The sequence below is a fragment of the Rousettus aegyptiacus genome, unplaced genomic scaffold, assembly GCF_014176215.1.
Source record: "Rousettus aegyptiacus isolate mRouAeg1 unplaced genomic scaffold, mRouAeg1.p scaffold_m13_p_5, whole genome shotgun sequence".
In the NCBI taxonomy this organism is placed as follows: domain Eukaryota; kingdom Metazoa; phylum Chordata; class Mammalia; order Chiroptera; family Pteropodidae; genus Rousettus; species Rousettus aegyptiacus.
In genome coordinates this window covers 98,075,017-98,099,282 of record NW_023416308.1, presented here as the reverse complement: position 1 = coordinate 98,099,282, position 24,266 = coordinate 98,075,017, and the positions used below count along the sequence as shown (strand labels likewise).

Here is a 24,266-nt window from a genome sequence, read left to right as displayed (position 1 = left end):
TCATGAATCAACTTATTTCCATCCATATTTCAAGTAAATTCAGTACTTATTAGGGGACATCGAAGTGCAACGTCAGATTTTTTTCTTGAATATAAAGGTGGCAAAATTGCTCATGTTACAAGAATGATAAAATTGGTATACAAACATTATTTTAACCAAACTTTCTATTAAGCTACTGACAAAAATGATGCTTTTAATTTTGCAACTACATCAATTATATAAATCTGGAAAATAAAAAAACAGTATTCTTAGTATTTTTACATTGAACCACATCACAGTTCTCTTGAATATGTAAACCAGAAATACATTGAGAAGACTGGAAAATCTCTTAAGTTTTTTGACTTAGGGAGAAGGAGAAAGGTAACTTGAACAGGAGGAAATGGAAGTCTGTGCTAGAAATATTCAGAAATGAAGGGAAAGGGTTGCACTGAGTTAAAATAAAAAACTATTTCCAATTAAATGCAAATAATAATCTAATTATTTTAAAAAGATTACATTCTAAACCACCATATTTTTAAAAGCATCATCATAGACAGATCTCAAAGCAATTTAGACATGTAACTAATCCCTGAGTCCTACTGCAAGCTAGGAGGGAGGTTAGGAAAATGATATGCAGGCAAATTTAAATTCCTAATCTAGGTCCTAGCAGTATGCCTGATCAAGGCAGCCACATGATTTCAAGATTGCTTACTGATGGCACCAACTTAAAGGGAGTTTAGAGAGAAATGCACTGAGTTTGTTGGCATTCTGATAGTTTTGCTTTCATAATTATTTTCTCACATAAGTAAAAAAGTAAAAATTGTTAAGCTTTTAAGAACAAGTCTCCCTGAGGTCTATATGAATTTTAAAACTTTTCTTCATGTATCAACTCAGATACAGAATTTATATATTTTATATATCAAAATAGAAGAGTTGTATTACATATTGCTTCAAAGCATTCGCTGTACTTCAAAAACTAATATTTTATTTAGAGAGGGACAAGGATGCACTGTTGGTATCTATTAATATTTCTAGCCATAAAAACTGGAGTTTTCCTTTCCAGTTTTTTTACGAAGCAAAGTTATACATTAAATGCTGTCAATGTTTAATCTAGTTCTGATTGTACAACCAATAAAACTTACTCAGGGAGATTATAAGTTAAAAAGAAGAAGTACTAATTAACTACCATTGTTAAAAACATGTGAACTCCTAAATGTGCATATATGTGTATTATATATACGTAATGTGTATATATGCATATGTATATAGTGTGTACATATGTATATATGTGTATGTATATCTTTACATGTCTGTATATCCCTAGTTATAAAAAAATAATAAACAGTGAACAATGTAGTCCTTGTAATAGAAAATATCTTGATTATAATATATTTTGAAAACTATTTTAAAAAGTAGACTAAATTCTCCACTTAATCACTGGTATTAGCAGGTTTAGTTACTGAGATCATGTATAATTATTTCCTTTAGTAAATGTTTACTGTATAATGGTGTATATCAATCTGTTTTTAGGAAAACATGATATGTGAAAATCTATATTAAGCAAACAGGTTATAAAATTCCTTTAACTATTAAATGTCCCTATTGAATATAAACTAAACCAATTTCTAAAAAACTGATAAAACTAAAATTTTTCTAAATATAAGGTCCAGATCAGTTAAATCCCTAGATTAGGCATATATAAGTGACTGGTTTTATTTGTTTGATGTCATATTCATTTTTCCAGCTTATGGAAAATGTCATAAACAAAAATTCTTAGGGTATTGTGAGGTACTAAATGAAACTGGATATTACTTTACTTTTATTAAATTTGAAAATGATATTTTGTAGTACATTTGGTGTTAATAGACCGAACTGATTCTCCTTCTGCTCACTGAGAACTGAGAAGTAGAGGAAGCTGGGTAAAGGCATAAAAAACAGATTTTCTTTAATTCTATAGCAACCTATGTTATAATCTGTTTAGGAAATACAAAGGTAACAAATTTCACTTCATACTCTCAGCTCTCTTTCTTACTTTCAAATTGTCTTCAGTTTAATGCTATCTATCCTGTTTTTGAAATCTATAGCACAGACTTTTAGACAAACAGACACACATGTACTTACATGAACTAGTAGTGTAAGAATATTTTACAAAAATGATAAGGACATTTCAAATGCCTCTGATTCCATTAAAATTCCATACTATTAAAAGATAGATGTGGTGAACAAAGGTCACTTTCTGCAATTCCCTTTCAGTTTCTGATGAATAAAACTTAAAATTTCAGGAAAGAAACACTGGCCACTGACAGAATTATGCCAACGGTAGATGGAGAGATAGCTCTGTCTTCATTGGGGTTTTCACACAGTAAAGCTATCTTTTTGTACATAAGAAATCTTCACAGACTGCTTAATGACCCTTGATGGTACGACTGTGTCTTTTTCATGGCTTTCAATGTTTTGTTTAATGCGATATCCTGTTAATTTGGGGAGCTGATGAAAAAGTATTTCTTTTTAATTTTAATGGCTCTGGTTTTCAGAATTTCAAGTCATTTCCTCCTCTGCTATCCACCCCCAACACAAAAGGACTGAATAATGTCTTCTAAATACTATTTCTGTAAAAATATTCAGAAGAAAAATAAACTCTAATATTCCCAATTCTGGCTTTGTGTGGCTTATTTCCAAAGAATGATAAAATACTATTTAATAGTTTTAAGATTTTAACATTTCTTTTGAGCCTAACAATAACTAACCATCAAGTATAGACAACCATTCATTTTTTGTGTGTTCAAAATAAAATTTTTTTAAAGTAAATGCGAGGAGAGGAATAAGTGTGTTTAAGATTAAGAAAGTAAAACCCCCAGATATTTCATTTTTAATGTAAAACTCTGAAATAAAGTAGCTAGGATAATAGTGACTTGTGCAAGGTCCTGCAGCTAGTTAAGTCCAGCATAGACATTAAAATCTAAGCCCATATCTCAAATATATTTCACCTTCCTGAAGATAAATATTACAGACTATAGCATTTTGGTATATGACTTAGGTCACTTTTCTGCATGCAAAATTCCTTGTTCTTGTTGGTTAATATATAGACATCATGGCAAATGTGTATTTATTTTAATGTTGTATTAGAAATGGTTCTCACTAACTAGTGAAAGAGAAGTAGGTTTATTTCCTTGATATTTTATTGTATCTTCCATTTTTTCATTGGAAAATAAGGCGCATGCCATCTTTTAAAAACTGGCTACAAATGTAGGTCACTGGAAGCAGTACGGAGCCTTTGCATGTTTTTTCTTAGTCTTTTTAGTTTGCCAAAGAAGCTCTAACTGTGGCTGCCAGGGGAGAACTCAGAATTTTAAATAAGCTCTCATAAGTAGTGAGGGTGAAAAAAATAAAAATAAAAAAAGAGTGAAGCCCCAGGGTCAAACAGCAAATTTCTGGCTCAACTAGTCAACTAGCACTTCAGAGCTGTAAGCACTGAAAAGCATATAGATAGCTTGATAATTTTCTGAACAAATAAATGTTGAGAAAGAAATGAAGAAAAATATATACTGATTATAGCTCTGCCTTCAAAAGGTTCTTATAACATTTGTGCTTACACTATGGACAAAGGATATACAGTGACAAAATAGTTTTGATAGAAAATATAACAAATATTATATAGGCTAGAAGAGGTAAAAAGGTGCTGCTTATGCTATTGGGCATGGATAAAACTTGCAAAATGGAATGATAGAAGGGCCAGAAGATAATTTTTAATTATTTATCACATGATGTATTGCTTTTGTTGCGAATCATTTTAAAAGTACAACTTTGTAGATGAGCATGATAAAAAAAATGTTAAAAAATATACTTGGCCAATCAAGGAGTATTTCCTTATCTTCATTCTTACAGCTATCTCAACTTTTGGCAGAACAAGGAAAATAAGATAAAGCTGAGATATTTTTGTATTCCATTTACTTAGAAAGACCAGACTGTATTACAATGTACTAAGAGCAAATAACTACCACTCACTGGATTCAGACTTCTAATTCTTGTTCCATGATCAGTAAATAACAGACGGAGGGTAAACACAGATTTAATCTTGATAGCAAACTGACAGAAGGAAATCTTTTAAATAGAAATTCAACTTTACATTGTTTAGCAAATAATACTGCCTCACCTAATTCTTTTTTCGATTATATTATTTCCCCCCCAATATCTAAAGAACTTTAATAAATTTATTGGAGTGGCAGTGGTTAATAAAATTATATAGGTTGCACGTGTACAATTCAATACGTCATACATATATTGCATTGTGTGTTCACCACCCAAAGTTGAATCTCCTTTCGTCACCATATATTTGGTGTCTCATCTAATTCTAAATCAACTAGTATCTCTCATCTCAATTATAACCAAAGAATCGAATAAAACAAAAGACACATGGTACAATGAATAAGATCTTAACAAATAAGCTCAATATTTGGGTAAAAGATTTATATTTGGGGATATAAAATAATACCTTCTAATTATTAGGTAACATTTTAATTTTTCTTATAGATATTTAAAGGCCATAAAAAGAATTCTGAAGATGTTAGTCTAAATTTTCATATTTCAGTACTAAATATCTTGTCGCTATATTAACTCATCACGTATTCTAAAGTTCATTTTAAATAAATTGTTGCTTATTTTATAACTTATGGGTTATTATAAAGCAACTCATTTTCAATTATGTAAGATTTTCTCTATATTAAATATGGGAAGTTTTATCATAATTGATTTTATATTTGAGCTATTTATTTACTAGTATGTTTGATATTAAATGTATACTGTAAACCTTTAGTAAACATGAAAGTAGTTATAACACTCCAGCTGGTAAGCATGTACTTACCCTGGGTATATGTTAAAAAAATACAACTTTTAAGCTCCTTAAAAGAATTCTAGCTTCCTACTTTGTTCTAACTATGGTTGATGTTGAATAATATATAGTGTATATAACAAATATTCGAAGAGTTAATGGAAAGAGTCAAGAATGAACCCTTTGCTCTAGATATTAGATGTCTCTCCCTGTGTGAGTATTACCTATCTGGCATGTCACTAAAAAAATATTCAAATTAAGTTTTAAAACTAATCTTTGTATATTATGAAATGGCATTTAAATTTACTTCTAAAAATCATTTAATTTCTATAAATACATAACATTGTATCATTAAAATTATGAAAAGGATATGAGAAAAATCTTAGCATTCTCAAGTTCTAAGGAAATGTATGCGCTTGTATGTATAGTTTTTTATTTCATAAAAAAATCGGCCTATCTACTGATAAATGTTTAAATATTTTAACATAAGTTATAATTTTTGGTATTTTAGAAAACATTCCATAGAAAGTTTTCATGGAGAATACTTATCACTGTTTTTCAGATGATCAAGAAAATTCTTTTAGATCACAAAATTTAACTGAAAAATACTTACTATATTTTTTAAAAGCTTTAACAACCTCATGTATATTGTTCTATAGGATTTTCTAAGGGGTGTAATTTTTCAGAGTTACATCTTAATGCTGTTTCCTGAAGGAGCCTTGACTACAATAGGCATGAATATGTTTTCAAAGGATGATGGATAAATTGCTGGGTTGTTATATAAGATATCTTAGGCAGCTGATGTGGCTTTTTATCCTTTACTTGTCTTTTAGTTATATACAGTTTTAAGATAATTATGGTCTATAAGATTGTCTTTTCCCTTTTCTTTTACTAGCAATATTTGCCTTGGTTATAGGTTCCAGAAATCCCCAATCATATATATCATGAAATTAAAACTAAGCAAGTACAGCATTTTCCCCCTACGCTGCATCTGTAAACACTGTTAATGCCTTGTTTTTGGTCATGCATTGTTGGGGTGTTTGATACAAATGAAGTTTTAAGTATAACTCTGAGTTGGGCACACTTAAATCCTGACTGAATATTATATAGAAAACCTTCTTATCCACATTAGTAGCCAACATCTCATTTTGAATTGCAAAAATATTTTATTTATTCTTCTCAGAGAAATGCTAAAAACTTTGTCTATGCGATGGTGTTATGAAGAATATAAATAATTTGACTTTTTATCGGCCATAATTTTTTAATCCCATTTATTCTAAATGTGTGAACACTAAGTAGACCATATTAAATATGTATGTGTTAAAACAATACTCCTTGTACTTTTTATAATAGAAAAATAAAAATGGCATATTATTTTTTAAATCAAATATTTTTACTATTACATATTAAATGTAAGAAATATAAAATGACAAGATTGAGAATTTAAGAAATATTACTGATGAGTGAAGAAAATTCTATTAAAAAACCAGATGTATTTTCAGAGTAGAGCTGCGTTAAATATAAGAACATAATGAAATTAAAATTAAGTTTTTAAATTTATTTTTATGTAGGGAAATGTTAAGTATGCATATTACTTAGCATGTACAACCTTTAAGTACTTTTATTACTCACCCATAAGTGATTTCAGTTAAAAGCAAATAATGGCATTAAGATCAAAGAAGATAAATTTTTCTTGGGAACCACACATTCAACTTTATAGTTAATTTAATATTTAACTTCACTGAATACATTATTGATTAATAGTCAATTATCATGTAAAGCAACCTTGCTATGCAAATAAAAACAACTTGTTCTAGGCTACTCAAAAATAGATGAATGAAATAAACTTTGAAATGCAGCATCGAATCTCAAATGTTATATAAAATAATCTAATGTGTAAGACCATTAACCTTTTGTGGCAGCAATTTTAATGTCTTTAAAATACAGTAGAGGTGCATATGATAAAGCACAATACATCTGATGACACTAGAACACATTCTTCAGTTGAAAACACCTATACTAGTCCAGAGCAAGAGAAACTTTTAAAGATACTAAAAATAAATGGTGAAACCATTTTAACATGTATATCCTTGAAACATAATACAAATTTAAGTTCCAGGATATTGACTAGTAGGTTATTATAAATTGGATCTCAGTGATAGTAAGAATTCAAATATGGAAAGTCAAGTAAAATAGCTGTCAACACTGAAGGAAAAATTGAAAGATATACTAATCAATGGGAATTTATTTCAAATAATCATCTTTTAAATACTATTTAAGATAACAGGAAAATATCACCAATGGTTTCTTTTGTTTCTTTACTTCCAATAAGACAGTGTGCATTTACATGTAATGTGTCATTTCAGAGGTATAATTTACATGAAAAAATTCTAAGTCCAATCAGTTGATTTAACACTTTTTAGCCAAGATAATCTTTATTTAGATTTTTTTTTATAGAGCAACAGCACCTTAAAAGGTATTATTCCTACATCTTTGAAATACGAAGTAATGTACTTTTTAAAAAATTGATATAAAATAAATGCTAATTAGCATTATGCTATCTAGAATAGACTAATGTAAATACGGGTTCACTGGGCTACATCAATATTTGGGTTTATTTATATTGAGTGTATGGTCATCTAAACTTAGAAATGATATTGATCAGGTAAGATGACTTGTTTCCATCACTTTTGATTGTCAAAAACTAGGAATCTTTAAACTTGGGGTATATGAAGACTTTCAAAGACGCAAACGATCATGATATTTTTATAGGAATCAATTCCCTGATCTTCAGCTTTCACAAATACTCAGATAGAAAACTGACCCCTTAGAGAATGTGCCAATGACAGAAGTGCAAGTTCCCCCTTTCCCATCCCCTTTCAAATCACCCTTTTCTCACTTTACAAATGAAAGATTTACTTCTCATTGCCTAAATATAAAACCTCCAGAGCACCAAAGAAATACTTCAAAAATATCTATTAGGTACAGAAAACGTGAATGCTCTAACAATTGAAGAAATCACCGTTTTTTCGTTGTTTTCAGCAAAATTTTAGGTGAACCTGATAGACCAAATAATTTAAAACAATTTATGACAGACATATTGTGATTTTTTTTGGTGTATACTGTGCAGAAAAAGTAAAAAAAAAAAAATTGAGGGACACTGAAACAACAAAATGTCTATTTTGCTTTTACTTAATTGTGAACAGCTCACATCCATAAAAATAAAAAATATGAATAGAATTGATGCTGAATACTGTCCTATTTTAGCAATGTTTATCCACTGATGCATCTTAATGAAGCGATGTATTGTGAAAATTTTTGTCTATTGATACACTTCATGTAATGTTAATTGTAATAACTGAACTGAGAAGAAATGTGTTTAACACAAATTCTTTTGAGACAAGAAGTTTAAAATAAATTTAAATATGATTTATTTTTGTTACAGAAAAACCATCATAAGGGTATTAATAAATATTTTGAACATAAAACATATAGAGGTTTGTTGGTGTTTATTGACAGTTACTGTAAATCAGTATTAATTATGGTATAAATTCTTTATAAACGACTTAGTCATTTGCCATTTGCAGACTATGCATGAATATGAAAACATTCTATGGGAAAAAATAAGTTTAGATTATAAATTCTATTTAAATAATGGCTTAAATTAAGTTTCTGTTCTGGACAAAGAAATTAAGAATTCTAAAAGTCAGAATTGTCCTCTATGATGCTTAAAAAAGATATAGTATTTTTAGCACAGATTTTATTATTGCATATTTCTTGGAAGAGAATAATTGCTGGTATACTTAAAGCAAAACGATATCAATAAATGAGTACTTAATTTCTCTATCTTTTGATTTATAGCTTTGGGACACTGGTAATATAATATCTGATCATATTCTGCAGTCATTTTTCTTTACTTAACTTTTTAGAGTTCTCTTATTATCATGACTATAACTTTATTTATTGTCAGTTTTTAATAGCTTATTCATTTTTCTCATCTCAAGTTAAACAAAATTGTCCAAGAACACTAATTTAAAAGTGAAACTATATGCTTAAATAAATTTGATACTTTTCTTTAAGAGAAAAAAATATGTATACTCTTATTAGTATATTTAAATAGAGTTTACATATATACAAACATATTGTCTTATTTACATATATAAACAATATTTTTTCATAAAAAATTCAAAATGCAATATTGAATATATAAGATATACTATATTCTATACCTGTAAAATTTCAGCAGGTTCATCTTTCGCAGATGCAACCAACAAAGTATGCCCACTGATGATTCCTTCTGCCAGGAAATACTTGAAGAGCAAAGGAGAATAAATATTATATTTATCCTCTTCTGTAAAAAAAGAAAAAAAAAATTGTAGTTAGAACTCTACCGTTTAACAAGCACACTCAGATGTTCTTATAATTTTTCTTCTTAAAACAAGTATATGAGCTGGGGCAATAACTACGTCTTCCTCAGGTGCAGTGAGATAGGTGCAGAAACTTATCTAGACAGTCAGTGGGAAGTAGGTATTTTTAAGAGAGTCCTTCTGATTCCAAAATCATTCTCCATCTACAACACTACCTCTACTACAAAATGTAGAGGATTATGTGATTACATTAAAGGAACCAGACATTTTTTTCTTTGATAAGATTTTTCTCAGGCACTGCACCTCTAAAATGGCCATTACTACCTACCAACCAGTTTGTAAACTCACACCTCATTTCTTTCATGTCACAATAATAAAGCACTTAGTATATGTAGCCTAATGATTAATATTAGTATTAATACCAATACTTCTAAAACTAGTATTATTCCTACATGCTGGTTTTGGGTTTTAAATTCAACAATAATTTAAAATTGAAGATTTTAATTTGATAGTTATTAAATTTGTAATAATTTTTTCCCTAATAAATAATCTTTTTACCTGTTATTATTCCCTCATCCTTCTTCCTTTTTGAATTTGAAGTAAAAAAATGATGAATTGGGTTTCTCAGACAAAAATGTGTTATAGTTTTAAGATTTTGTTACAGAATGACAACTTGAATATATCTTAATTCTCTTAATATTACTGATAAGTCAAATGCCTACACTTTATCTCGGCTTTTAAATTTTATTCTTTGAACACAGCACGAAGAGACAAAGGTAAATTTAGTGCATTATCTAAAAAGAGAGTAGCCATTAGTAATTTATCTAACCAATGTTAATTGAATTCCTATAATATGCTAGACATCACCAAGGTTTGTAAAAATCACATTGTTAACAAACATTCCTAAGAAAGTTTGAACTTGCACTGATGTTAGCATTGTGCAAAAACTCTTATAACTATATCTGTAAAACTGGGATAAAATGTCATTAAAAAATAATTATTTGAAGGCCCTGGAAAGCAATGAAAAGCAAGCAGTAACCACCTCAGTTTCCTTTTGAAAGACAGTGATCATGCCATGTAAGAAACTCAAGATGGTGGCTTTTTTATCTGAGTCCTCCTAACTTTCTTTAGCTTTGGAAACATTAAATCATATCCTTTCCAGGGTGAGGTGGCAGAATACAGAGTTCAGTGTTGTCAAAACTGCTGAATGTTTAGGGGAAAAATCCTGGAAGAGAGCTCCAGAAGGTTTTGTCGACTGTGCCCAAATCCCTAGTTGACCATTGAGGTATGCGTGAGGTGGAGGAAGAAACCGCAAGCAAAAGAAAAGAGAACAGGATAAAGCTGAAAGACATAACTGAATCATGTGAGAGTTGCACATTTGCTGCTCCTTTGGAGGTATGCTTTTCCCAAGCTTAGAGGATAATCTTGTACAATGGAAAGCTGAAGTCTATTGACAAAACTTAGGAGTAAGGACCATAAAAAGTGTGAGCCCCCAAAACTCAGTATAAATTTTGTACAGATATCTGGCTGTTGACTAAACTTTGTGATTACAGGGGACAACCCCATGTAACCGGGCTAAACAAGCAACATCACAAAGCTGGAAAAATCATGTAGAGATAATATCTGCTTCATGGTATACCAAAGTGAGAGTTAATAATTTAAGCCCAGGCAAGTTAACTGTCCATTAAAACTTTTGTTTTTCTGGATATTTCTAGTTAAAAAACTAGAAAAACTAAAAAACTAAAAAAACTAGCAATATCCAGAAAAACATAATGAAATTCAAAATCGTTACAACGTATTATTTACAACATGCAGATTTCAACCAAAAATTACTGAATATGACCCATAATAAAGAAAACACAACCCACAGAAATTCCAAATAGGCTCAAAGGTGAATTTAAAAGAAAGACTTCTAGGCGGCTATTATATATATGTATATTCAAAGAATTAAAGTGTATTTAAAGTATTAAAGAAAATATGGCATCAATAAGTAAACAGAAAAACTATAGAGAAATGAAAACTATAAAAATGAACCAGATAGAAAATGTAGATCTTAAATCATAATTCCTTAAATGAAAAATCGACTTGGTGATCTCACAAGTAAATTAAAGATAAAGGAAGGGAAAAAAATAATAAACTTGAAGGCAGATTAACAGAAATTATGTAATCTACAGAACAAAAAAATAATGAAAATTGAACAGAACCCACAGGCACATGTGGACCAACAGAGAGAAGTCCAACAAATATTTAATTGTTGTCCTAGATATTGAGAGACAGAACAAAGCAGAAACAATATTTAAAGAAATGATGGCCAAAATTCCCCAAATTTGATGAAAATATTCAGTTACAGATCCAAGAAGCACAAGAAACCTCTACTAGGATAAATGTGAAAGAAATCAATTCTAGAGAATATCAGAGTAAATCTTGGAAGCAGCAGGGGAAAATGACATATGACATATGAGGATAAATAACACAATTAACAATTGATTTCTCAACAGAAACAAGACCAGAAGAAATGATAATATATTCAAAGAGTTGAAAAGCAAACCCAACTTAACCAAAAGTTGTAAATTTGCAAAACATATTAAAAAATTGAGGGGAAATATTATTTTCAGATAAACAAAAACTAGGCAATTCATGGACAGCAGACTTGTCCCGTCACTAAAAGCTAAAGGGAAATGACACAATATGGTAACTTGTATTTATAGGAAATAATAAAGAATACAAACAATGATAAATATATGGGAAATTTTAAAACAATGTGATCATGTTCGTATGTATTTATACAGATATATTGTATGTATGTGGATAAATTATATTTGCTTTAAATTTCTCTTAGAGGAACATTGACGGAACCAATGAGAAATATATTTGGAGATTTTATCATACATTTCTTAGTAACTGACAGAACTAAAGAGAAAAATCATTAAGAAAATAGAAAACAGAATCTGAACAACCTCATCAGCCACCTTAATCTGATTCATGCAGTTTCAGAATATACATTCTATTTTTTAGTGCATCTAGAATGTGCACCAAGATAAACTGTATGCTAATCCAATAAACAAGTATCAGTATACTTCAAAATATTAAAATCTTAGAGAACATATTCTCAAATTATAATGGAATTCAATTAAAATTCAATGTTGAAAAGAAATCTTGAAAAACTAGGTATCTTAAAATCAAAGCACAGAAACTAACTATAGATCAAAAATAGATAAAAAAATTAGAAGATATTTTCATGCAATATATGAAAAATTTTGAGGAACAGCTAAAGCAGACCATAGAAGAAGATGTATAGCTTTAAATGCTTAATTGGGAAATAAGAGGTCTGATCAATGGGCTTTCATTTTAAAAAGCTAGACAGAAAGTTGATAATAAAAACAAAGGAAATGAAAATAAATAATAAAGAAGGAAAATCAATTAATGAAAAACTGGACCAAAAAATAAAAAGGAGAAAAATGACACCAAAAGCTGGTTTTATGAAAAGCTAGTTTGATAAAATCGATTGCTAAGACCCTACCTAGGCTGATCAGAGAAGAGAGCAGATACAAATGATCAACATTGAGAATAAAATAGATTTCACCAAAGATCTTATAAACATTGAAAGCATCAAAATAAGTACTATGAACAAATTATGCCAAAAAAATTTCACAACTAGGAGAAATAGGCAAATTTCTTGAAGGATATAAATAAACAAATATGAAGAAAGAAACAAGAAACTAGAATTAAAATCATAATAAAAATTACCCCTTCACCCATGCACAAAACTTCAGGGTGGGGGAAGGGTGTGTGGGGATCTCTACTAGTAAATCCAATCAAATATTTAAGGAATAAATACTCATCCTAAAAAACTCAGGAAAAAAAGGGAATCAATTCTCAACTCACTATATATGTCCATTATTATTCTGGTACCTAAACCAAAGACATTTAAAAAGCATTGACCATTTAAGGAAGAAATTATATCAATCTTACAAATACTCTTTCATAAAAAAGGGTCGAGAAAATCACTTCAAAACTCATTTTATAATGCATGATAACCTTGAAACCCAAACTAGACCAAGACATCACAGGGAAAGAAAGCTATAGACTAATATGCCTCATGAACATATATGAAAGTTATTCCTAAAACATCAAAAAGTACGTATGGCATGATGCCCTTATGTGATATTCTGGAGAAAGCAAAACTAATGTGTAGTGATAGAAAGAAGACATAGATAGGTCTTTGGGGCCAGGAAACTTTTGGGGCACAAGGAAATTTGGGGGGATGATAATAAGGTTCTATATCTTGATTTTTGTGCTGGTTATATAAGTATGTATATTGTTAAATCTCACTAAAATATACAATTAAAATAAGTCCATTTTATTGTATGTAAACTATATTCAGTAAAGTTGCTTTGTTAAAACAATTCCCGAAGGTGCAAGTAAAACACCAGGTGGTAACTTGTTTATAAACCGTCTCGGCACAGAAGTTTAATTTTATAAAGAGAGAACATTGCTAGTTCTTTAATATCATCCATCACAAGTTAAATATCTACAAATCTAAAAGACACAAAATGGGCTTAAAATGAATTTAGGAGCATTTTATGAGTTTTGTCTGTAAAGGAAAAGGAAAACGCTTTCAATGACCCTACATTGCTTACAGCTGATGGGTAGAAAATCTAGCAGAGGCAAAATTGTGTAAGATGACCAGCACTACCTATTGATTAATTTAGCTGCCATACTGGGAAAAATGCCCATTTTATATAACTAATAATTTGTCTTTATTCAACCTTAGAAATGGAAAATCATGTTTTAAAAATGAATTAAATTTATCTTAACTAATTATCAGTAAATCGGTTTACAGAAGCAACCATATAAATCAAGGTCATTATAAATCAATGAATGTAAGAAACAAATCTGGTACTAAACTTTTAACTTCTAAGGTTGATATTTTTACAACATAGATAATTTGAACTTTTAAAAAATTCATCAACCATCCATAATCCTCACAAAATGATTGCTAAATTCTGTTATGATTCCTTTAGGTTCTTTTTTGTGGATATCTTCTTATATGGTTATGATTATTACTGAATTTTGTATTCTACTTTTTTCACTTAATCTCACGTTTCATAGTCTTGTAACTATCATATTTCAGGATACTTAATATTCTGATAAATTTATGTACCATAATTTACTTATTCATCCCCTACCATGGACATTTTATGCTGCTTTCAGGCTTCTGTTACTATTAAATACACAAGTACAAAGGTGCTTCAAATCCTACACATCCAAGGTGAACTCAATAACTCATTATTTTATTTCATTAAATTTATTCTTGATACCTCTTCTTTCTCACCAATATACTCTTCTCCTCATCTTTAAGATCCCATTAAATTTATTTTCAAAGAATTTAATCATTTTCCTCCATGCCAGTGACACTCCCCTAGTTAAGCTACCAACAACTCTTGCATACACGACTGCAGTTGCCTCTTACTTATTTCTTCGTATCCACTCTAATCCTTCAATTTAGTAGTGACCTTTTCAAAATACAAAATGATCATGTCACTTCCCTACTTAATACCTTCCAGTGGTTTCTCATTGCTCTTGGGAGGAAGAAGTAAATCCTTTAACCCAGTCTATAGGCTGTACAAGGTTGTGGCCAAACAGCAGAGTTCAATGTGCAAAAGTGGTATATACTGCCACTTTTCTCCTTCAAAATGTACACGATTGTTCTTTAACAACTTTTCAGTAAAGAAATAAACTATTATAACTAGAATAAAAATATTTGAAAAGTTAAGGGCACATATTACAATACTCAGTATGGGACTGAACTGTATTAGACGAGTACTACATAAAGTGGTGAAATTCACTTGTAGATAATAAAAAATATTGGGTGATTTATCATTAATGAAGATACAACAAACAATTAAATTAGATGACAGAGTTCTTCTTTTTCTACCTGTCTCCTGAAAAGAGAGTTTTGACTTTTTTCTTACCTACACTCCATTTCCACTGATCTTATCTACATAACTTAAATTAACTTACCATCATAACTTAAATTACTATCTCCAGTAACCATATTACATCTTAACTTTGGACCATTGCATAAATTACTTCACCTTTTGGCTAGTTAATTCCCTCAAATCCTCCAGGACCCAGATTAGGTAACCCATTTTTGGAGAAGCTTCCCTTAAGGCTGGGTGAGATGATCAGAGTGCTCTGAGAATCTTGTTAACTCTGATGGTAGCATTTAATACACATTATTGAAATTTCCCCACTGAGATACAAAATTCTCATGGCAGAGAATGCATCTTATTGTTTTATCTCCAATACTGGCCAAATAGTATACAGCTAGTAAATACCTGTAGAATTAATTGAGTGAAAAACAACAAACAAAAATCTATCTTGTCTTGTGTATCAGCTAGATCTACTACAGTTTGGCTGAAAACACATCCTTTTATAACATGTGCATGTGCACACACACACACACACACACACACACACACACACACATATTCTATAATAGCTACCAACCCTATTTTTTAAAAGACTCCTAAGAGGCACAAAAAACTCAGAGTAGGAACATCACCTATGTAGAGATTAGCAAAAAACTAAGCTCTTCAAGCTGAAAATTATCAAGTTTGTGAAACAAATTTTGAGGTTGTGCAATAAGCATTTAATTAATCTATTTAGTGAATCCCCATAACACTGGGCAAACAAAAATGATAATGATGCGACAGAACTGCCAAAAAGCAGATGTAGTTTTGGCCTGAATTAACAGTCTAATTCCTAGGTTGAGAGAGATGATTGTCTTATTCTATTCTAGTGGTCGGCCAGACTGACAATGATATATTTCATTGGAGTATTTACATAAACTAAAGCATCTTCAGAATGTAGTGACCAGGATGGTAAACGGACTTGAAAGCATGAGAAATAAGATATTTAGATTGAAGAAGAAGAAACCCAAAGGATAGAGGAGGATGGTCCTCAAATACTTGATTGGCTATCATATGGAAATGGAATTATACTTGTTCATTATGCCCCCAAAGGGTGGAATAAAGCCTAGTGGATAGAAAATAGGAATATCAATTTTCCTTAATATTGAAATCCAAATGAGCTGCCCCATTATTCCACTAAGATTGCTCTCCAAGTCACCAATGACTTTCTAATTGTCTAATTTCTTGGACACTTTGAAATCTTTACCTTATTTCATTTGTCTCTTGCATTTATCACCATAGACAATTTTCTTGGAACTACCCTCTCCCTCCCCACTCGTATTCCCTGTTTGTAAGACACTCCCTGATCCCAGTTTTCCTGCTTCTTTAGTCATTCTTTATATATGCAAACAGTACATACACAGTACATATAGAAATATAAAATAATTTTATTTTTTTCTAGTCACTACTTTACATGATATTATGAAAATCTTCCTTTTAATGACATCTAGAGCTGATTCTTTGATTTTCTCACCAGTTACAGTTATTAAAACTTGGAACGGTCAAGTATAAAACTTTACTATTCAGTGCAAAGCTTTTCTTCCTCCTCCTTAAGTGCAGACTAAACATGTGGTTTGATGGTCTTAGTGTGGCAGAGAGATTCTAAAAGAAAGAAAAGTTCTAAAATACCTCTGCCCCAATATTCTCTCTCCAAGTCTGTCTTTGGAAGAGCAGGGAAAAAGGAGTGGCAGAAATTAACTTATGTTATTAGCTGTCTGGTGTAGGCAGAGATGTCCCTAGCCTGCTCCTGGTAACCTATGAAGTTATGGTGGTTTCCGTGCAGGTAGTAAGTGCGGTTTTTGTGGGTTGTGCTGCTTCATTCTGGCCCCATTTGTTACCATCTAGTGTTTTTTTGGGGGGTAGGTATGGGGGGAGGGGCTGGCCGGTATTCACATTCAGTCTCTTTTCTGGAAATGTTAGCTGTCACTGTCATTATTTTTTCAGGTTGTTTACACAATCTATTCCACCAGGCCTCCCTCCTTTTTCTACATCAGACTCAGGAAACAGTCTTGGTGTTCGAGAACGCTGACAAACTCCAGAAGATGTGAGGTGGTCTTTCCCAAGCACTCTCTCAACATGCACTTCTCACTGAGGGGGTTGCAGGTTCAAAAGTTAAGCAGGCATCAGTTGAGACAACAAGAAAGCCAGTCTCTGCTTTTTGCAAGCATCCTTATGTCTATGACTGATGCTCTTTGAGGTGTACCCTCTTACTTGCCTGAGTGAGGGATCACTTTTTAATACGGACATTGCACTCCAGTTCTCTCCAATCATTGCCTGCATTGCCTGGTGAGGGTGCTGATGGGGATGGAGTAATGAGGAAGTAGCTGTGCTAGTTCTTTGGGACCCCTGAAAGGTGGTGCCTAACTCCAACTGCTAAAAAGAAGGAACTTAAACCTTTGTCCTTTACTCACTTTGGGCTAGCCACCAATTCTGTGGGACTCAACATCCTAGTAAAAATAGTAAATGGCTAATCTCATTGACCACTAACTATATATTAAACACAATGCAATCCGTTTCTCATGCATTAGCTCAATTAATCCTCATAATAACCTTACGAATCTTATTAATAGGTAAAGAAGCTAAGGCACAGAGAATGTAAGCAGCTTGCTTACAGTGACACAGCTAGTAAATAGCAGAGCCATCATTTGAATCTAGGCATGATTCCAGAGGCTATAATCTTAATCTCTTTCAAGGGTTTCTTTTCTTTTATCCTTTAAATATTGGTGTGTTTAGGCTTTAGATTTTGACTTTATTTATTTGTTTGTTTGTTTATTTATTATTTATTTTTAGTTCTAGTTGTTCTTAGACTTTTTTGAAGTCTCAGACCATTCTGGGAATTTGATGCAAGTTATATTTGCCACTCTAAAATTATACACGGTCATACGAAAATTTGCATGTCATTTCAGGGAATGAAGAGACTCTATCTCTGCACCCTTGAGGTCTTATAAACCTTGGCATTCTATTACATGCATATGACTTCAACTAAAAAATATATATAAAATAAATAAACATTAGTGAATAATGTTGATAAATCCCAAATATTTTCTCTAGCCTAAATTTATTAGCCAAATATTCAACTGTCTACTAGGTAGAACTACTTGGAACATAAAATTCATTATGCATAAACTGAACTCATTACTTTACCTCAATACTTGTTCATTCTCCTCCTTTCCTCGCCTTACCTGATGGTACTAACTCCAGACTTTTTCTGACCAAAAACCTAAGAATCCTTCTACCTCCTGTCTCTCCATCTCTCATACATCTATATAGCAGAGAGTAGAAGCCAATCTTGAGAAAAATCTATTAGAAGAGGAAAAATGTAGGGGAAATAGTATTTAATATCAGAACAATATAAGCATGGCTAGCTAAACAATTATATACATAATGAAATGCAGAAATAGAAGAGTTAGGTAGTATTGTTACGCCATCAAACTATAGTAGTAAATTTATGATTAAAGTCTTAAAAGTGTAGTAACTAATATTATCTCACATTTAGATTAGGACAATAAGCATTTCTATCACTTCAAGTGTTTACTTTTTTCCTACAGTATACCCTTCATAATGCCTTCATGCTCAAAATATTTCAGGACTACCTATTTCATAGCACTATAAGTTGTTTTCAGCCAGGCTTTCAAATAGCTAATTCATTCACGGATTCATTTATTCATCGTGTCCCTACATGATTCTCATGATCACAGAGCTTACAGTCTACTAAACAAGATAGGTGAGCAGGTGTTTGCCATGCAGTATAATGAGAGCCACAATAAGGTAAATAAAGAATACTACAGAAGTACACAGAAAGGTTACTAAGTGGTGGTGAGGGGAAGAAAAGCAACAGTTAAGAAAGACTTTCTGGAAGACATGTCTAAGGAGAGATCTAAAGGATAATTAAGAATTAGGAAAAGGGAATAAAAGCAGCAGCAAGAAAGAACTTAAACAAAGGCCTGGAGAGAGGTAAGAAGAGATTGGTACTTTGATGGAATTAAAAGCTTAGGGTGATAAACACAAAGCTTAAGGAAGGAGGTGAGGGGATGAGGAGAGGTAAGGCTAAAGTGAAAGAGCAGTGGCAGATCATTAAAGGCCTTATAGACCAAGTTAAGGAGCTTGGAACTTATGTTAAGATCAATAGAGACCACAGATATAAGCAAGGATATATCATGGTCAGGTTTTCATATTAGAAAGTTCATTCTGGCTACAGTAAAAAATGGAATGAAGCAAAGGAACATTGGGGACAACTTAAGTCTTGTCCATATCTTACATCTGCATAAAAATCTGCACATTACATATATGCTGTTCACAGTTATTTCATGTGCAGTCACCATCCAGTTTAAGTTCATAAAAGGAAAAAGTAAGATTTATACTAATTGGTAAACACATTATAGATGCTTAAATGGCTTAAACAAAAGGTTGGTGGTTTTACTAGAGAACTGTCCTGATATCAGTTTGTCCTATACTTCAGTCTTTGAACAAGTTATACCACTATAAAACAAATTAAGAATATAAAAATATAATAATACAAAAGAAGAATTAGTAAGCTTTTTCTTAAAGACTTAGAAAGTAAATATTTCAGTCTTGTAAATCATATAGTCACTGTTGAAACTATTCTACTCTGCCCTTACAGCACAAAAGCAACCAAAGACAATGTGAAATAAATAAGCATAGTTGTATTCCAATAAAGCTTTATTTGTAGACAGGTTGTCATCTAGCAGGCTGCAGTTTGCCAACTTACACTAAATAAGAAAAAAGCTCAATTTATTGTATGATATACAAGAAAAACCTAGCTCAGCAAATTGAAAAAGTTTGAAGACAACTGACAAGCAAATACTATCATATTTGGTGAGAGTTATCTTGAGAGTGCTTAGTTTTTGCTATTGTATGAAATAATAACATAATAAAATTATGAAATTTGTGGCAGATTTTAAGGTGACCCTATGACTCCTATTTCCTGGTATTCATTCCTTTGCATAATTTCCTCTCCTTGAGTGTGGGTGGAATCTGTGTGTCTGGCTTTCCACTGAAAGAATATGGCAGAAGTGACGGCATGTCATTTCCATTACATAAGACTGTAACATCTGTCTTACTGGTTTTGAAGAAATAAGATGCCTTGTTGTGAGCTGCCCTATGCAGAGGCAGCCTCTGGGTGACATCCGGCAAATAACTGAATGCTGCCAACAAACAAGTGAGCTTGGAAGTGGATCTTTCAACCACCAAGCTGTCAGGTGAGAACTCGGCTCTGCCTAACACCTGACTAGCACCTTGTAGGGCACCCAGCTTAGCTGTACCTGGACTCTTGACCCACAGAAACTGTGAGATAATAAATGTGTGTTGTTTTTAAGCTGCCAAGTTTGTGGTCATATTGTTATACAACAATTGGTAACTAAATACAAAAATACACTTATAACTAGTTCTAATTAGTTGTCTAATCGCATGTCATTTACTTCCTACTTCTATTACTAAAATCATATAATTAGAGAGATTAATTTAAAAATAAAACATTCATAAATGTCACATAACTTGTGTTTTAATTACTGACAATTTCTATTAAATCTTTTTGATGTTCAATATCTCTATAAACACATCAAGAGCCTTTATTTAAAAAGAAGCTGTATAAACACTAAATATTTATGTCCTCCTTTCACTTCTGATACTTAAGTGTTTCAAATTTACCCATGTACCAGACCTACAGAAAACAATTTAAATATAAAATATTTCAAAGCCCATTCTAGTACTAAGGAATAAAACATGTTTTAAGAAAAGTCTCCTTACAGAGCATTTGAGATCTTGCTCCCCAGTGTATCTTGTCAGTTTACTTCAAATAGAGTCAGTCATATGAAAAAAAAGTTTACCTGTGATTTCCTAGGTAAATGAAGGGAGTCCTTCTTCAATCTATTTCTCAGAAAATCACCTTTTATGTATTATATTAATTTATTTTGTTGTATTCAAAAGGTTTAAAATAGACCTACCTAAAGTTTTCTAGTAGTGCTCACTATCTCTAGTTTTCGTAGCTACACTGCTACTGTAACTGTAAATACACTACTCTGCAAGCCCAAATTCACACACAAGTACACACTTACACGTACGAAGAATTGTCTTGGTAAACGTGCAATGTACTTCAAGAAAAAAGTGGTTAAGAAGTTGATAATCTACAGTGAAAGTTATTAAGGCAAATCATCTGCATGCTTTAATTTTTCTTCTGAAACAAACAAAAATCTTTGAGTGATAAGCAATATAGTCATGCCCTAGGCTTGTAACCACTAATTTTAAATCTTCATATTTATTTTATATTTAGAACTATTCATTTATTTCTTAAGGCAGAATTTATCCATTGTACAGATCGTATTGTACAATGATAAGACTCCTGTTAACCTAATCTTTCCAAAAACGTAAAAATGCTCGCAAAGTTTGCTTTAAGGTTTTCTAATGAAAACAAGGTAATAAATGAAAAAATTAAATTTACTTAAGTAATACATATTGTTAAAAATCTTATACGTGTGGAAGAAGGTAACAGTAGGACATAAATAATACTGAGAAGATTCAAAATAAGTTTTATGGAAAGAATATAAAGGCAAGACCTTTGCTTTATAATTTTTGTCCTTTTATTTGATCACGAATTTAACAAATAGTTATTGTTTTATACCTGGTATAATATTTTGTATTATACTTAGCATATTTTGGTGAATTGATATTTCATCAAAAATCGTTTTTAAAAATATGTTATTGTGTTTTAGTATTCTTGAGTTTTTCCTCATTATTTGTGAAAATCTCCTTGGTTAGATCAACAAATTCATTAGGTATGTGCTCTATTTCCATTTAACTGCAGACAACAACATCATTAAGCTTTCAGCTTCTACATAACAAGGACTCTCCCTTCCTCCAGCTTTCAGTAACATGGACCTCATTTCCTTTTGCCCTCATTGGCAGTGTCTTCGACGTACAAATTTCTACTAAAAATTTGTTCATGGCAATTTACACTTTGTCTAATATGCTCTTCAAAATCCTTCTATCCTTTACCCAAAGCCAAGCCCATATTTTTAGGTATTTTGTATGGAAGCACTCACATCCAAGATACCAAAGTCTGTTATGAAATAACATTGTTAATATTTGCAGAAAATGACTTCTTAGAAAGTTCAAGTGGCTCTAAACTATTCAAAAGTTGCTGGCAAAACTCAATATACGAAACTCAATAGCAGTTCCTTGTACTAACAACTAATGATAAACTGTAACAAAATAAACACATCTATTATGCTATAAACTTATTATATTGTAATTATTTGCTTTACATATGTCTCTTCCAAAGATGCAAAATTCCTTAAGGGAAGAGAGTATTTTATTTATATTTGTAACCCCAATGTCTAGCAAATACCTGAGTTTACAATGAACATTTGTTGAATGAATTATCAATCATCATTGGATTCTTAGTATCATTCACAGATACTTCCTCTGGAGAAAATAATTAAAATCAGCTGCATATGTTTTAAAGCATTATAATAATTCTCCAAATTTTTAGTCATCAAAAAAAAAAAAATTCCAGGTTCAAATGATGACATGCCATTCTTTACTTTTTACCTGTTTGGACTGGTAAAGATTAAAATGTTTGGTAATATATAGCGTTGTCAAGGGTAAGGGTAAACTGGTATTCTTATAACTGTTGATTGAACTATAACGTGGTATGATCTTTTTGGAGAGCAATCTAATAATATCTCACACAATTTAACATGCCTCAGTCAAGCAAGTCTATATCTACGAATTTATTCTACAGATATTTACATGTGTATCCAATGTTTATGTACAAGATTTTCACAACAGCATTGTTAGTAATAAAAATAATGGCGTTAACCTAAAATTATTAAAGAATGATTTAGATATATTATGCATATTTGTATAACGAAATCCTATTTAGTATTTAAGAATGAGATAACTTTTTCTACATATCTTTTTGTATTTTGTGTATTTATTTATATAAATATTGCATTTTTTACCATAATGTCCTTTGATCATTTTTTATTTACTAAAAGATAAATTTTTAAAAACGCAGCAGATATCACCATTTCTGGAAATTTAGTATAGGTCATTCTAAATTTGTAATATTGTATTCATTGTTCAGAGTACAGCTGAAGAAACAACGCCAGACCAGAAGATATGATGAGAAACAAACCAGGGTGAAAACCATGATACATAAAAACCACTTTAAGAAACTATGTCTATTTGTTTGGAAAATATTCGAGGCGATAGGATAGTTATTTTCAAATATTTTAAGTATGTCATGTGAAAGAGTATGTATATTAATTTTGTATTACATCAGAGGACAAATCAGGAACAAAAAATCAGATAGAGGTAGATGGATTAAACATTAATAAAAGGAACTTTCTAATAAATCATAACATTTTCAATGATAAAGCATTGCTTTGTGAAGTAGTGAGTCCTTTAAACGGGAAAACCTGTACTCAAAGGGTATTTGAAATCTGTCAAAGATTATGGAAAAGTGATTTGTGGCTAGATGGGAGCTTTGATTATGTAACTGTCAAGGTTTACTTTAATTTTAAGATTCTCTGATTTAAAACTAAAAAATAAGAGTAATAGGGTTATAAATATATATTTAAATAAGAACCATTGTACCTTTAAAGATTAACAAAAATATAATTCATCAGTTTGTTACTTTTCTTTCAATAAGAATGATAAAAATCTGTGACACATATATATGTAATACTTATTAGTACATCGACTTCTCTAATTACTGTAATAATCCCACTCTAAATGCAAGATTCCCAAAAAAATCAATTGGCATTCATTTCAGTCTTTTTTTTTTTAATGGAGCACAATGCCCTGTGAACATTTTTAAATTATAAGAGCCACATTATCATATATACTTGCCTACTTTATTTCAAGTTTGGATTTAAGTTAGAATTTAAGGCAATTCCTCTCTAATTGACCTTAACTCCTGTAGAGAGTTAAACACTTAATTTCTGAAAAGGGAAACCCATAAAATCATTATGCACAATAGATCAGGAAGAGGAAGTATGTATGGTATACTAACCGATGAGAAGAACTGTTCCAACGGCCAAACCTCCACCTGAAAATAAAACAAAAACCAAAAAGAAAATTAATCTACATTTTCAC

The 24,266-nt window shown here is 31.0% G+C and overlaps 1 protein-coding gene across 1 annotated transcript in view; it reads right to left on the bottom strand.

Annotated features, from left to right (window-relative positions):
* Positions 1 to 24,266, bottom strand: part of ELP4 (elongator acetyltransferase complex subunit 4) — a 190,659-nt gene that overhangs the window by 159,226 nt on the left and 7,167 nt on the right. The window contains exons 2-3 of the mRNA XM_016147067.2: positions 24,184 to 24,219; positions 9,037 to 9,158 (exon numbers count right to left, since the gene is read on the bottom strand). Coding sequence (XP_016002553.1) covers positions 9,037 to 9,158; positions 24,184 to 24,219 — 158 coding nt within the window. The remainder of the gene's footprint in view (positions 1 to 9,036; positions 9,159 to 24,183; positions 24,220 to 24,266) is intronic.